At 41.3% G+C, this 16,688-nt stretch overlaps 2 protein-coding genes and 1 long non-coding RNA gene across 5 annotated transcripts in view; 1 reads left to right on the top strand and 2 right to left on the bottom strand.

Annotated features, from left to right (window-relative positions):
- LOC114554371 (uncharacterized) overlaps positions 1 to 1,792 on the top strand; it is a 2,222-nt gene extending 430 nt beyond the window's left edge. For 2 of the 3 annotated variants that reach the window (XR_003692411.1, XR_003692410.1), the window contains exons 2-3: positions 744 to 827; positions 1,641 to 1,792. This is a non-coding gene — a long non-coding RNA (uncharacterized LOC114554371). Of the gene's footprint in view, positions 1 to 46; positions 277 to 743; positions 828 to 1,640 lie in introns of those variants that run through there. The other variant, XR_003692412.1, reaches the window with a different exon arrangement.
- Positions 1,211 to 6,486, bottom strand: fbxo2 (F-box protein 2). The gene is made up of 6 exons (XM_028576175.1): positions 6,352 to 6,486; positions 4,935 to 5,000; positions 4,036 to 4,162; positions 3,483 to 3,575; positions 3,266 to 3,404; positions 1,211 to 1,771 (listed from the first exon to the last, which is right to left on the bottom strand). The coding sequence occupies exons 2-6, from the start codon at positions 4,969 to 4,971 to the stop codon at positions 1,637 to 1,639; spliced, it is 531 nt and encodes a 176-aa protein (XP_028431976.1). The 5' UTR covers positions 4,972 to 5,000; positions 6,352 to 6,486; the 3' UTR covers positions 1,211 to 1,636.
- A 3,180-nt stretch (positions 6,487 to 9,666) lies between these two features.
- LOC114554385 (integrin alpha-5) overlaps positions 9,667 to 16,688 on the bottom strand; it is a 49,374-nt gene continuing 42,352 nt past the window's right edge. The window contains exons 23-30 of the mRNA XM_028576199.1: positions 16,314 to 16,394; positions 16,083 to 16,188; positions 15,561 to 15,719; positions 14,854 to 14,961; positions 11,999 to 12,112; positions 11,182 to 11,283; positions 10,957 to 11,079; positions 9,667 to 10,430 (exon numbers count right to left, since the gene is read on the bottom strand). Of these exons, the coding sequence (XP_028432000.1) occupies positions 10,347 to 10,430; positions 10,957 to 11,079; positions 11,182 to 11,283; positions 11,999 to 12,112; positions 14,854 to 14,961; positions 15,561 to 15,719; positions 16,083 to 16,188; positions 16,314 to 16,394 (877 nt within the window). The 3' untranslated portion in view covers positions 9,667 to 10,346. The remainder of the gene's footprint in view (positions 10,431 to 10,956; positions 11,080 to 11,181; positions 11,284 to 11,998; positions 12,113 to 14,853; positions 14,962 to 15,560; positions 15,720 to 16,082; positions 16,189 to 16,313; positions 16,395 to 16,688) is intronic.

Below are 16,688 nucleotides of genomic sequence, written 5' to 3'. Positions count from 1 at the left end.
CTAACGTTAGCCTTTCAACTCTGGCATTAGCTAGCTAGCTGGCACTTGGTAGCTTGCTAACTTTTAATGACAGACTGCCATTGAGTAACTTGTTAGCCAAATATACACTCTAAACCAACCATTAAATAAGTTTATTACACACAGCAACCTGTTAAAAAGGAATCTTACCTTAGCTAAACCGAACAGCTTGACTCCAGTGTCCCGCCAGTGAAACGATAGATCTTGGCCAAGAACCAGACGCATGTTCACTTTGAACTGCAGACTTATCATTTTGGGGTAGATTTTATTATATTTGTTTAGGCTGCAAATGTTACTGTTATAAAATATGTAATGTAGGTAGAATTTACCCATTATTGTATATTTGCTTACTGACTAATATATTTGCAGTAAAACAATTTGCATGTGTTGTATTTACTACAATATATAGGCTACTAGGCCTACTGTCAAAACTTCACATAAGGGGCATTTAGGTCAATGAAATTTGGGGATTGTAATGCTATAATGAAATGTAAAATGTACAATATCTATCTATCTATCTATCTATCTATCTATCTATCTATCCATCCATCCATCCATCTGGAAAAGAGCTGTTTAACCCATTTGTCACTAAGTAGGATATGTCAATGCATCAGAGAGTTACATGGATGGTAGACTAGAAGTAGGCCCAGTGTGGTAAATTTAATTCATTTAATCTCAAAAACTGAATTTTTGACAATATTTTGTATTCTATCTACTGCTTGTAGAATCAACGAACACAAGATGGCAGCAGGAGATAACATCATGGTGAGCTGTGAGGGCGTCATTTCCAAATGGCACAAATCAGACAGGTACTCTCACTTTATATGTTTAAACATGAGCCTGATCAGCAACATCAGGTAAACAGATCTGAAATGTTAGCCTACATACACAATATATAGGCTACTACTAGAGCAGTTTAACCCATTTGTCACTAAGTAGGATATGTCAATGCATCAGAGTTACATGGATGGTAGATTAGAAGTAGGCCCAGTGTGGTAAATGTCAACATTTAATCTCAAAAACGGAATTTTTGACAATATTTTGAATTCTATCTACTGCCCATTACTTATAAATGAAGAAAAAAAACACCCTCATTGAAATCTACGTTTATGCTAACAATTCAATCATCTTGGGATGAAGGATCACGTTCAGTTGATTAGATCTTTGAATGAAAGTTCAACTTGACAAAACAGGCATTGATGTAGTTTTTATTTCATCATTTTAACTCGAACTGGAACGTTAAACCACTTGATTGCTTACAACACCTCCACCCAACAAACACCTCATTTAGGTCAACACCAGGGTAAGTCACTGTACAGAGGTAGGCCTATATCGTTAACAGATCATATTAATGACTCTGTTGCAAGCAGTAATTTTAATATTTCAAAGTTAGTAAAGCCGCCGTGGGAACATGATGGGGTTTTGTTTTTTACAGATCTGTAATGCTTCATAGCAGCATTATTTTTCCACAGCATGAACAGCATTATGATATACAGAGGTGTGCACAAGGCAAAGCATGGTCCTCTTGAAACCTGGAAACCTACACTCCACTCTAGAGTTGTTAAATTACTCTAGTTATCTGTCCCCTCCTTCCACATTTCTCTTTTTTTCCTCTCTTTCAGACCTCGATGGTAACGGAGCTCCCAGTGACCCGGACTCCAAACCAACCATCCCAGAACTTGGTGTCTTGTCCTCCATGTTCAAAGGTGATGAAACGCAGTCCAGGGCCATAATCAGAAAATGTATGTTTGATCTGGAGTTGAGACAAAATAAAAACAAAGTGATCTGTACAGTCTGGTGAGTGTGTAGATGAGAAGATTAACAGTATCAGTCGATTCATTTAGTGCCCAAAAACATCTTTACATTCAAGAGACAGTGGTTGTGTCTCAAACCGCCTACTTGCACACTTCAAACTCTTAGTTTTAAGTAAAGTGTAGATGACGCAAAAAGTCAGTGCACTGAAAGTACCCTGATGACCCCCTAAAAACGGTCATAAAGTTCAGTGTGGAACGATGGACCCTACTCGCACTAAACGGGCCCCATCTCGACTACAAAGCGGAAGGGGAGGGACCAGGGACGTCGGCAACACCCTTGACCGGCAGTTGATTGGACGAACGTGTCACGTGTGTCTGGCTTCTCCCGAAACCGACCATTATGTTGGCTCGTTCAGAATACCATCTCGTATTTTACGAAAATAGTTCACCCAAACGTGTTTCCGAAAACATTTTAAGCGAGAAATAGGCCGTGCAGCTGCTGAATCTGTCTTTATTTCAGATCGACAACGCTCAGTTTAAAAGATTTTTGGCAGATTTTGAGAGGAGGTGTGCCGAGCGACCGCTATTCATTTGCATACAGGACAGCCCGTATTTTTGGCGGGCTGAAAAATCGCGTTCACATGTGTTGTTGAAGCGGTCAAAAGTGCTTTAGTGTTGCTTTAATAAGCCTGCATGTGAGGTAGGAAGGGGAGCCAAATTTGAATAGCGTAGCTCATGAAGATAACGACCCTTTGCCTTGGCCCGGATCCTTCGAGACAAAGAGCAAAGCAGCACCTCTGGCAAAATAGTTGAACCCGGCTAAATTTTTGCCGAAACATTCGGCATTCACATTCCTGGAGGATTACTTTGTAACGAGAATGCAAAATTTCTACTGTTCACCTTACGATTGTAATGAGGAAAGATAAATAGTTGCCGCCATGATAACTTTCCAGGTTTGAAAAACTGTCTGTGAGTAAAAGTTGTGTTTTAGTGTCTGATGAGCCGTTAAACACATAAATCTGTTGACTTCTTGGATTGTGTTTTGTTGTCTCACCAGTGTCTTAAACTAGCCTGGGTAAACCCTGACGAACTTCCGGCAAATTTGAGATTTGCTCTGCAAGTCAGTCTGGCAAAGAGCCCATTCAAACCCATTTCCAATGTCCCCAAAATCGAGGCACCAATCACAACCGCTTCGGCAGGCTTTACACCAATCACAACCGTTGAGGCGGGCTTTACGCCCCTTTGGAAATGAACTGTCAATGAACCTTCCCCAGACCTCCTCTCAGTTACAACTGAGAAGGGTCTGGTGTCAGCCAGGCTAGTCTTAAACTACACGCCACTACCAACGCAGCACCAGGAAGTAACGAATGGGGACTTCTGCGACCTTAGTTTGTTTAATGTATTTGTAGAATTGCTCCGACTGTCATGCATGTCCCTGTAGGCTACTCCAGGATGAGCCACTGAATGTACAGAGCGTTCCCCTCTCTGTGTACCTGTTTCCACGAGCAGTCTTCAAAGTCGGGGTCAAGAGTCACATGATCAGGTTTGAACTCCTGTATGACCTCTTGATTCTCGTCCAGCAGACTCGCGGACATTTGGTAGGTGCAGCCACAATCCGTCCTCCCGCAGTACCTGCGGGATGAGCCGCCCATTAGTCAGTGACACTAAGCACTTAGAGAAGGTGCATTCATGCGTGTAACTCTGTCTTACCAGTCTTCCACTGTGACGGGAGGCTGAGCGTCCAACTGTTCGCCAGAGAAATCCTCCGCTAACAAGTCAATCACCTGTCTCTTCAGACACAGCCTAGGACACACAGTTTTTTTAAGAAAGCAGGATTTTGCATCAAAAATAAGTTGCTTTCCAATAAGTTATTCAATTATATTTCCCCCAGAATGTCTTTAACAAAAAACAAATAATGATTACACGAAGCATAGTTTCCCCCACATCCTCTCACTAATAAATTATAGTTTGTTGAATTAGAGTGATAGAATATATTTCCGTGTGGGTACTCTCCAGAAACTGGATGCAGTAGTTGTATGTGTTTTCGAAATATCTCTCTCACTTGTTGATAGTTACGCATATTCCCAGACCTTTTTCCCATCTTTTCATAGTTTGTACATATTCATCTTACATCTATTTGAAAATGGTACATGTTTGTAGTTGGATTTTTGGACTAACTAACTAGTAGATACAGACTGTAGCTGTGTTGACCATTGCATTTGTAGTATTTAAATACAGCCACATGACTATAATAAACACTCACTCAAAGGAGGTTACAAAGTATTTGGTCACTCCGTCGAGGCAGAAGTCGTGGCCACAGTCTCCCGGCATGTCCTCCACTTTCCACTGACTCCCACCGTTCTCTGTCAGCTCCCAGAAGTCCAGCTGTTCTGGGAGGGAAATGCACAGTCTCAGGCTGCCAATAGCAGTATTTCCCTCTTTTCTACCATGTACACTATCAAGTTTTTACTGAGTCGTTCAATTACAAGAGCAGGTTTAGATAAGTTTGACCAGCAACAAAAGGAAATGGTACTTTGACAAAACACAAGACCCATTTACTGGCTTTGTTCGAAGAATCAACCACATCTCAAGGGGCTGCTGATGAAGACCATGAGACACAGTTAACATTCTGGGATAGGGGGAAAAAAACTCTGGGTTGTTTGTATTTCTTTCTTTTAGCAGACTTTCCTCCACAGCGCTGCAAAGGAGGGTCTGGCTAGTCCATACAGCAATCCAGGATGGGTGAAAAACGTGCTCTGGTTTATCGGCATTCCTTTAAACCAATCACAATCATTTTAGGTGGTGCTAAGTGGTGGACAGAGCCACGGCCCCGCTGCGAAATAGCCTCGGGAAGGAACTTGTTTTGGTGGAATGTGTGCACGAGTCGTGCAACAGAAATCTCAGATTGGACAGATAGTCTAGCTAGCTGTCAGGATTTACCCTGCATAGATCTGAGGAGCAGTTAACCATAGTCCTCATAAATCCACCGGAGTTTAAAATTCCAACACAAAGAAAGCTGAAGGTAACTATTATTATATTCCTTGGCTAAGCCCCAGATGCATCAACGGTGCCCTAGCAAAATAGAAAGCTGAAGCTGCACTGCACATGTGGTTAAGCACACTACATAGTTACAGATCCTCTATGAAGAATATGACCTCTTACCTTCCCCGCTGGGATTCTTTAGCAGGTTGTTGGCCATGATTGCAGCTTATACAGAGTAGGCAGGGCCTGCACAGGAGAAACAGGAAACAGAAACTCAGATCAATATTTGTCTGTGCTGCAGTTTCAATCGGGCTGCCCTGATCCCATCCAACCTGCCCGAATCTGACACCGATTTTTGTTCCAAACTGCATCTGCGTCCTCTCCAGATGTATGCTGCCATATCCTCATGTTATTGTCCCAAACACGCACACACATACGAGGATCGATTGACTGCTTTAGACTGACTGAAGTGTTTGTGATCTTAAGTAGAATTTAAAATATATTACTGTAGACACAAATATGTAAATATGTAAGTACCGAGAGACAGTGTTGGGTCCACCAGGATTGAAAAGGTTAAAAACAAAATCAGCCCATACGAAGGTGGACCCAGGTCATCTCCACAGATTCCAAACACTAATACCCTATCTGCTGACTCACAGCACAACAGATGGGTGAAAAGCCATCCTCTTTACATGCTGAATAGAAGGTATCACAGAGGATCAACTCGTCATCAAACAGACATCAAGTCAGCAGGAAAACAACCTGCGATTGCATGTTGCCGACTGTACAAATCAGTGGTTCAAGGGCCTGTTTTAGGACAGTTTTGAAGGTGCCCCGACGCCCCAGTGACACTAAAATGTAATTTACTCGAAATTATAGTAGTATAGGAATGACTAGTAATATACTATTTTAACTTTTCCTAACCACTATTGACTACTGTACATAACAGATCAGAAAGCCCAAAGCATTCCTTGTAATTCATTTTTGTATTTGTTTTTTTCGACCAAGCTTGTGGAGACATGTGAGCGTGGTCGACAGGTTTCTTATCCATTGCCACGCTACCACGTGACTGTTGGGAAGAACAGGAGTTGGCAATTTCTCAGCCATCTAATATTACTCACTCAAATATGATCTCTCTCTCTGTCAGACAGGATTTGAATTTTCTTCAAGAGGTGTGTACGACTGCATGAACGTAGACTGAGAGAGGTTTCTTGTTATCCTCATTGAGTGGATTACAAGCTGTACTGCAGTTAATCTTTGTTCTCTAGTGGAAATGGGTACTACCTGCCTGTTTGTTCAGAGTTTGTAACATTAAAATAAGTCACAACACAAACAATATTAACTATGTGTTTGGCTGTTTGCAAGAGACGCACAGAGAACAGAAAATACTTTAGTCTACCAGATTTTTATGCATTAAACAACACTTTTTCGCAGCTCACTGAGGCTCCACACAAAAACAGTTGAGTCATCTGCCCCTGCAGACTCAAAGGCATACGCATAAACAAACAATGCAGAACATGCACCAGATGTCACGCTCGACTGTAAATGACACGCTCTGCTCGGTCTAAACACGTAAGACAGTGAATGTGTTACTCACAGCCAGGGGAAGGCGAGTGCAGTCTTCGGTTTCGTCTGTCTCTTTCTCTCACTAAACTTGAGCTCTTCTGCAGGGTACCTCCCTCATCCCTGGGTGGTTTATATAACCAGGAAGCACACACACACACTCACACACTCACACATGCAGTGAGAGAGAGAGGGGAGGGAGAGGATGAGGAGGAGAGACATAAAACGCATCCACCCAGCAGAACCACACACGCACACACTCAGCACAAATGTCAGTTAGAGCAAACACATCAATACCAACAGTGGAATAACACATCCATGCTCTTCTTTAAAGGTCAGAGTTTATGTTGCACAAGTTAACAAAAGGAATAAATACAGAACGAATACAGAAGAAAGGTAAAATGCACAGGGAGGGGTTTAGGAGATGGGTTAAGGGCCAATACCTAAATCTAAAACAAATGCATGAAACAATATCAAAAACGGTACATCAGTCCAACCGTTCCAGGTCATGCAGAAGGTTACAAAAAGCCACAAAAAGTGACAGAAACGTTGAAAAAATGCAAGCAAAGAGACAAAAACAGCTGAAATCTTGCCTGGGACACCAAATTGGTTAGGGCCAGCTGTGTAGAACCTGAAAATGAGCATACTTTGTCTACTCATAATGACAACAAAATATGGCAATAGATAGTAACAATAACAAACAAATATACTGTACCATTAGTTACTGTATTTGCCTCATTGCACTGCCTGGGCATCTAATCTCACTTGTTTTTTCTTTGACGAAGTAAACGATGAAGTGTGTATGCATGATACCAATCCTAGAATTTCACTTTCACACACTTTTAGGTGTAACAACAACTCACACTTTTTCATTCTAACTGCTACATTGAGTTTGGTGACATCACTTAAATTTGCATTGCTCCGAGCCGAGTTCTGCTCACATTGCATTTGGTCTCTCTTTTTTTAATTCTATGCAAAGCATCGAAAGTTACACAATCTAGACCAGTTAAAAAACAGCTACAGTTCATAGAAGTCTAGGATTGATCGTAAAGATTGGAAATCACTTAATGCTGCCTATGCATATACAGGACATGTTGAAAGTCTAATCGAATCAAGCTTCAAATCAAGCTTTGTCATTGCATGAATACAGTGTATTAACACAACAAAATTAAAGGTGCCACTCCAAGTCCTAAATTATGCTTACTAAATCTCTACCCAGACAGCAACCTCTAACAAAGTTGGGTCTCTACTGAATATTTGTTTTTTAGAAGCCAAACGATGCATTGCTTGTTCTTGGAAATCAGACACGCCTTGTGGCACATCACAATGGTTGAGGGGAATGACTTTTTACTTAGCTCTAGAAAAGATAAGTTATACAACAAAAAATAAGCTTGACAAGTTTTGGAAAATCTGGATGGTTGGAGTGATAACAAGCTGGACCAAGCGTGTTTTTTTTATTTTTTATTTAAAAAAAATAATATAACATTCTCTTAATGCCTGTAGTCTGCCATCTGTACTGTACGGTGTTGAGATAAACAACGGCAGTATGCTTTTCATGTAAGCATACTCCTATGGATGTACGGACTTATGACTGTGGATATTACAGCTACTACATTTGATTCTTGTCTTTTTCTGTTTTATGTTATGTGCCTTGTACTGTTTTTGTCTGTAAAATGTACAAACATTTCAATAAATACATGGTTTAAAAAAAAAAAGGTGCCACTCCAGATCAGTTTAAAAAAAAATAATTATAAAATATGTAACAAACACCCCCCATCCCCTGCATACATTTCACTCTCTCTTTTCTCTCTCCCACACACACTCACCCACCCACATATACAGCACATGTATTATGGAATACAAACAATTAACTGACACCCTCCCAGACAACACACACCCTCCCGCACACATATGTGTAAGACAGCAGCAGGTTTCAGCATATGAAAGAAAGTTCACAAATGAAATAATGTCCAGAGTTAGTGTGGTTGGTCATGACAGGGGATGGGTTGGGGTGGGAAATGGCCATTATTGCACAGGGTTATTGTTTGTTCAGTGAACGTATGGCCCAGGGGAAAAAGCTGGTTGTTAGTCTGGCGCTGCGTGCTTTCATTGACCTATAGCGCATGCCAGAGGGAAGCAGAAAAAATGTAAAGATGGATACATTAACATAACTTTGTTGGTGTCTTGTGTTGATTTAACAATCATATTCTACTGCTTCAGTAGACCCTGAAGGTGTACATACGCACCAGGCACAATATATTTACAGTACTGTGATATTAAAACAATGCTATTTACTTGCAATGAAATCACCCTTAACCATGTATCAATGTTCTCTAAATGTCACATCTTGGTATCTGGGTCATATTCATTACTTGCAGCCACCTTAAAGCTATAGTGTAACTTTCTGAACATAGCCATACTGAGAAATCCAGAGAGAGTTGTGTGGAGCAACTCATTTGGCAACAGCTTGAAGGTAACAGACGTTCATGAATATAAAAAGTAACACACTAAAGCTTAAAAATACTGATATTTGTGATGGTGGAATGGTGCAAGTAACACATATCACCTGCAGAGGGAAGTCATGGACCACCAAAACATGTGGCTGAGTGGTGTAATGCAGTTTTTGCAGTCAACTGATAAATGCACATATGAAATGCAAAGATATTATAATTATTATTATATTATAACATTATCTCAAAAACCCAAGATAAGGAAATCTGGGGTGTTCATTTTAGACTATTATACTTGTGGTGAAGATCCCTATTTTCTCTTACTTACCTATCTTCCTTTCCTCTCCTTTCTTCATCAGTGATTGGTTTTGTGCTTCCACCTGTCACCCCTAATTACCTGATTGAGTTCACATGGTCACTCCTTCTTTGAGACACTCAAAATTTTCACCTTCACATGGGGCGGCTGCTGATTTGCCAGCCCGTGTGTGTTTTTGGTTGTCCCTACTATTTTGAGTGTAAATAAATCTTGGTTAATTGGACTGACGTCTCCGGGCTCATAAATTGTAACCGACGCCTCATGATGATAGCGCTCAATCTCAGATATTGAACCCTCCTCCTTAACTCTTGTGTTATCTTCCATTGGACCGCGCACTTGTCGTCCTCCCGGGTCAAAACTCAGGTAGTAACAAAGAAACCCATATTTCTGAAATAGACATTTAGAAAACGGGTCAAATTTGACCCGAAGACAACACAAGGGTTAACAATACTGTTGTTTAATGGTGACAAATATCCAGTCCAAAAATCTACATGATGAAACTGAATCGTTTCCAAATAGTTATCGCACTTTTCACTTCCATGACATGAACATACTCATGACTAACACATCCAAACATTTTGGGTGGGTATACAAAATTAGGTTTTATTCTGGGCCACAACACCAACGGGTCATAACACATTACAACATACAAAAAATACCTCCCAATATGGGAGAGGAATAAGTCAAGTTAAACATCGCAGTTTCATCAAGATTGTCCTGCAGACAGTACAGTTCAACATTCAACAACCAAGGAGAGGAGAAACACGGGGCCATAAATAAAGAGTGGTGTATAAACCATACGAAGGCAGGCATTTCAAGAAATATCAAACACTGGGATTGCAAACATGGCTTAAAACACACCTTTTAGGAATGAAGAAATACTGTAGCGTTAGTGCCTTTTGTTGGAGGTGCATTCTTTTCCTGTACTGATTTGGGCTGTGAAGTTCTAATCTCTTCCTGATCAACACATTGAGTATTTACTATTTTCCAACTGACCGTTTTCCCACAAAGATGAGCTTCATAAACCTTGCTCTGATTATACAAATGTACGATTTCCAAAACAGCAGTGCATATTTAACTGCATGACAATTGTAGTCTTTCCTGCTTTGGCATTTTTAGTGCAGGTCCAGTGATACAGCACCCATAACTGTCCCTTCATAAATGGGTTGCCTGCTTATCATTAGCAAGTTTCCTCTTTTGTTTGGGAATGTGACGATATTTCCAGTTCTTTGGAACAGCTGCAGGGGAGGCTCCTTCTCGGCTCTAAGCTTCAGAGGACGCCTGGGGTTTGAGCTGGGCCTTCTCCATAGTTGTACCGTACGGATCTGACCTTTTGAAGAAGCCCATCTGGAGGGACACATGGAGAGAGGAAGATGAGATACAAATGAATCTGACACAAAGTCTGGATTGTAAGGGCTTGGGGTGTGTCCGTGGAAATGAATACACACACTTGTTTATAGTACAATTTGTACAGTTTGCTGTTTGGCCTTCAGAAGAAAAATCTGAGCATGGCTGGGTTATGATATAAAAAGTTGGTTTCAGTCACACACATTGTACGATCACATCCAAAAAGTACCCCTAGGCCCTGTGACACCATCATAGACAGAAGAAGACGTGTGTTGCTTCCATATTTAACTCTTTTTAAGCTAAAACACATTTTATAAAGAAATTGTAAAATATCCCAAATTGCAAGTACGAGTGTGAGACAATGGGCCCCTGGTCACAAACATGTTATAGGTCCACCGCCCATGCTAAATTGGAGCAAGACACCCCCATTTCAATGGTACCTGAGATGTTTGGATATTACATTTTAACACATGCCAGCCAGTCAGTTATTTTCTTGTATAAGCTGGGTTATGTATTGGCTTGTTACCTTGTATAGTAGATATATGAGCAGGGAGAGTAATAGCAACCCAGCGAGAATAGCCAGGATGATGATCCACACTGGAACAGGGAACGGACTGTCCGGCTTGTTCCACATCACCGCTGTCACCACCTGAACAACAGGAAACCACAGCACTCAGATGAGCCTCCGCAGACTTGTGTGAGCTTTGTAAATACGAAAAAATCTGCCCAATAAAACTTCTGATTAAGTCACCTTTTTGGATCCTGATGGCTTGAATTTGGGAGGAATAGAATAAGGCATCCTGTCCACCTTGTACTCAATAGAGCACTCCAGAACATACTGCTTATAGGCCCTCTGTGGACAAACAGAAAACAGTTTAATAAGGGCTGGACTAATGGGCTTGAATGCTGCCAATATCTGATATATTTTGTGTCACTTCTCAGTATCTTAAAAGTGTACCCGTATCAAGCAGATCAGACCAGAGTCACTGATTCAACCCACATTTTGAAAAACATAAAATAGAATTCAGACTTTAAAACACTACTGAAACTAGGAAACCCATAATGCTACTTATGCAACAGTGTACAAGTGAGTTCAGTGTGATACCTTCCCTGACACAATGGTAGAACTACAGTGTAGAATTTATCAGTTCTAATAATATATCTAAGGCCCCATACTGTTGACTACAAACTAAATCTACCCTGGAAGATGCCAGTAAACTAAAACTGATATCTTTGGGAAACCATTTTGCTTTGTTAGGTAAGTGGTTGAAGACTGTCAGTGGGCATGCTGTAATGTTTGCTGGTATTTTAACTAATAAAATATATTATGAAAATGGGTATATAATGTTGTATACTGTATAGAATTTGCATGTATGGAGTGGACACACATCTGTAATTGGTGTTTGATGATCTGCCCGACAGAGGGCAGTATGAACACAGATTGTCTGACTTCATGGTTCTTTTCTCATCCAGTCTGGGACTTCCTCTTGGATTCCGTTTCCTGTAGTTAACAGATTACAGATGAACAACCGTGCTGCACTGTGGCGCAGTGTGTCCTGTAGTTGTACCTCGATGAAGGTTTCAGCCCACAGTCTGGAGCGTAAAGTCAGGATAACGCTGGCACCTCTCTCCAGCAGCCCAACATTACACTGCAGTTGCCAGCACTCCACTGTAGAGCACGTCTAAGAAGAGACAGAGCCACAGTCAAACACACAGCACACAGCTAACAGTAATGATTGGATTGGCTGATATTGGCCTAAAAGTCTCCAATCAAAATGATTTGTTACCGAATGATAAAATATGAAATAATTATATTTTACGACTGACATGTTTTTAGTGTTTATTTTGCATATTAGGCTCTGGTTGCAACGGTGGAGTCTGTCAACAATTTACCCCTTTAGGTTAATACTAGTCTATATCCACGACGTTCCACTTTCGGGATTGCTCCGGTGCCGCCGGAAATTCCGCCGGATGTCCCTCAGTTCAGCCGGATGTCCGTTACCTTCCGTTTTCTTTGTGTTGATGGATTTCTGAGGACTATGGTTAAGATCTCTGCAGGGTAAATCTAAATCAACCTTTGAACGTACACATGTTCCACCAAAACTAGTTCCTTCCCGAGGCTATTTGGCAGAGGCGCCGCTGCTCCGTACGGTGCTTTGCGTCGCCCATGACGATTGTGATTGGTTTTAAGAAGTGCCAATAAACCAGAGCACGTTTTTCTCCCACCCCAGAATGCTGTGTGGTCTAGCCAGACCGTCCACCGCAGTGCTGTGGAGGAAGGTCTGGCAATGTGAGGTTAATACTAATTCAAAAGTAATTTCAGCACTTAAACAAACATTCAACTTCCAAACAATGAAGCATTGATGTTTGAAAAAAAAACATTTTCAACATATGGTTAGATTTAAAGATGGTGTCTGTTATGTTTGAATAACATAACAGATTAGCTGTCAAACATTACAGTCAGTGACGCAAGCCGCACAAAAGCAACCCAGTAAATCACCAAACTAATTAACTTCTTCTCACAAACAATTACAGCAAGCAGCAGGAGATGTTCACCAGAACTCATTATATCTATTCCCATTTCCTCTGTTGAAAGAGATAATCTCGTTATAATTCAAATCTTTTTCAAGTTCAGGGGCCAGTGCTACTGTACCCCTTCCTACAATCTGATTGGACTAGTTTGGTTTGAATGTACTACATGAATGTGCAAAGCTCACACAGGAGACTGAAAAAAAGACACAATACACTTCAGTAAAGAGCCACAGACTAATGAAAATACTCTCCCATCAGAAACCTTATGGGGCTGAACACGCAACACAAGAAGGAAAGAGAAAGAGAAAAACAAACACTTCCTGGGGTCTTAATGGGACACATGGAGCCAACTCTTCTACGTGGATGAGGAACAACTGTTCTCAGGAAGAAATGGTAAATCTTCAAATTTTGCTAATTTCTGAATTGGCTGGGTCTGCGATCAAGTGAAAAGACATCTAAAAAAATACTGCAGTTTTTGAGTTGCTGGAAAACACATGGTTGCCTTAGCCATGGCCAACAGTTTCACCTTGCTCCAAGTCTGTGTGCTAAGCTAGGCTAAACAACTATTTGTGGACACACAAATACAGGGTTTTCCCTGCCATTTTAAGGCTTAGGCACAGCACTTAACCCGTTTTGGGCAAGCCGAATGAATGTAAAATCAATAAGAGCATCAAAACTAACTAAATTACTTTTCTCAGATCTAATGATTGTAGAGGGTGCCCAGTAGACTTCTTTTGCACAAATTGCGTTTTTATTGAAAAACATAACATCTTCTTGAGGGAGGACTCTAAACCCTCACGCCAAATACGCGCACCTTAAGCCGCCTACACACGATAAGTGATATGCACTCTGCGCACCGCTAGGTAGGGCGCAGAGCAAAGAGCAGAGCAAAGCACAGAGAGCAAGGCGCAGCGCAGGTATTCGTCATCAAGGGTGGCAGGGAAGCTATTTCCCATTGCTAGGTAACGACATGCTGTTATCTCATTGGTTGAGCTTTGGAAACTAGGTCTAAATTGAAAGAATTTGAACTTTAATTGCAGCACGAAGCCGTAAATCCGAGCGGTGCGCGACGCCACATATGGAAAACACTGAAATATGAAATTGATATCAATCTTCTCTTGTTTCATGTCAACAATAAACGTTAGGCATGTAACCAAGGTGGTTAGACTCAAGGCCTATGAACGTAGAACATAGATTTTACAATTTCTGTCGACAGGAATAGAAGTAGATATGTTAAAAAGTTGTATAAGGTCTTTTGAGGCTCCAGAGGGAGCCGTGTGAAGTCTGATTAATTCAAGGGGTTAAGCGAGCCTTCGCAAAGCGTACCTCCTATGGAGTCATTTTGATGCTAATAAGCCATCACCTGTTGTTAGCATCCCATTGACTCCCATTCATTTTGGCGTCACTTTGACAGCGAATAACTTTACATCTGAGGCGTTTAAAGACTCTATTTGTCCATTGTTTATTTCTAAAGGAACACAACAATGTATAAAAGGCTCCATTTCCTTGTATCTCACGTTATGGCCCCGTAGCAGACCTTTTTGTAAAAATAGGCTAACGATTGTGTCATAACCACACAACTTTCTTTGCAAAAAACATATCGTCGCTGTCGGGTGACAACCTTGTATGTCCAAAACCAGGAAATGAAAAAAGGCTAATTTGAAAACATCTGATTGAGCTTTTTACCTCAGACGAAGTCAGACGAAACCGCCTCACCACGGTTTGAATATTTATAAAACCCACAGAGAGAGACATAAAAGGTGGCCGATAGCATTGCTTTATGAATTTTTTTTTACGAAATATAGAGATACAAGGTTTCTGCCCGACAGCTAAGATATTGTCTTTTATAATTACAACTGGAGGATTTCCTATTCTTTCCATGTTGTCTCACCAGGTTTCCTTGTTCAGCCAGGAGATCTCTGTACACCTCCCTCCTCCGGATGTGGTGCTCAGTGCCCGATTTCGGTGACGTGATCCCCTCTGCTGCTGCAGACTGGAGCTGAATGCATAAGAGACATAGACAGAGTCATTAACAAACACAATCAAATGTTTAAGGCCAAGAATAGACCAAGGGTAATGATCTGACCATGGTAGTCTCGCTTTGTCAGACCTTCCTCCACAGCACTGCGGAGGAAGGTCTGGCTAGTCCGCACAGCATTCCCGGGATGGGAAAAAAACGTGCTCTGGTTTATTGGCGTTTCTTTAAACCAATCACAATCATCATGGGCGGCGCTGAGCGCGGTACGGAGCCACGGTGCCTCTGCAAAATAGCCTCGTGAAGGAACTAGTTTTGGTGGAACGTGTGTAACGTTCAAAAGTAGTTTTATTTCGTGCAACAGAAAACTCAGATTGGACAGATAGTCTAGCTAGCTGTCTGGATTTACCCTGCAGAGATCTGAGGAGCAGTTAACCATAGTCCTCACAAATCCACCGGAGGTTAGAATGCCAACACAAAGAAAGCGGAAGGTGACCGAAATCCGGACGAAAAGAACGGTGGAATTTCCGGCGCCAACGGAGCAATCCCGGAAGTGGACGGTCGTGGATATAGACTACACCATGGCAACCAAGTTGTGTCTGTGTGTGTGTCTGTGTCCTCACCTTGAGTTTCAGTGCATTGAAGGTGTGCTTGGAGGAACAGCTGAGCGGCCCCTCAGTGACCACCTCCACAGGGTAGAGCAGCTCGTGGCCGTGCGCCCGCAGAGGACATCTCACCTCTAATGTGGACTGGCTGACCACGCTGGGACCATTATTCAACAACTGAAAGAGAGGTATTGAGTTTGAACTTTTGCTGTTTTTGCAAACACCTGCTTAAGAGACACCAAGGGCTTTTTGTGGGTGAAATAAATCTTCATGAAGGGCAGCCGCATTGCATGTCTGGATGCAGGATATATAAAGATCACATTTTCTCATAATATATAACAGATTTGTGTTTGCCTTACGCCCAGTGCACACCCAAGATTTGCGGCGAGACAAGACCGATTTAGAACATTTTAGAACCCCATTCAGCAAAAATAAAATAATGTTGTAATAATAATCATTTTAGTGCAATTGCTTAATAATCACTCAACCCAAATGTTTTTTTTTAAATTGTAAACCTGCATTAAAGAAATGTTAACATACTTCATAGACCTGCAGAAGCTCAGGGCCGATGTCCCGCTCGTCCCTCAGACTCTGACTAATACCCCAGTTGGGGGGAGGGAAGATGACTTTGTCAGGGTGAGAAACACTGCAACAGAAAAAAATGGGATTTTTTTTTTTTTTGGCAGTTAACTTGGCCGGACCACACTGATATGAATGATTATATAATGGTAATGTGATGATGTAGTGGAAAAGTTGGCAATGAAGCCTCACCCTTGCAGAATGACGTCAGCCACAGCAGCCACCTCCAGCTCCAACAGCACCACTTCACTCTCTGAGTTATTTGCATTTTTACTACCACAAAAGGCAAAAAGTTCTTTTAGAACTGGATTGTAAGACTTAAAAAGAAATTGTGGCTGCATATACAGTGCTAAGCATAGGTTTACACACCCATGCTAAAATTGACTAAAAAGAGGAATAAAAAAACATCTTTTGGAAATTGATCCTATTGCCTTAATTTAAAAAATGAGGAAAACTCCAACCTTTAAGGACACCAATTTTCTTTGTGAATGAATAATGTATCGTAAATAAATAAATGTTCTTCCTTAAAATACAGGGGGCATAAGTAAGTAAACCCATATGTTAAAT

Source organism: Perca flavescens, chromosome 4 (genome assembly GCF_004354835.1).
Source record: "Perca flavescens isolate YP-PL-M2 chromosome 4, PFLA_1.0, whole genome shotgun sequence".
In the NCBI taxonomy this organism is placed as follows: domain Eukaryota; kingdom Metazoa; phylum Chordata; class Actinopteri; order Perciformes; family Percidae; genus Perca; species Perca flavescens.
The sequence above is the reverse complement of the archived record's forward strand: the minus strand, read 5'-3'. Positions and strand labels throughout refer to the sequence as shown.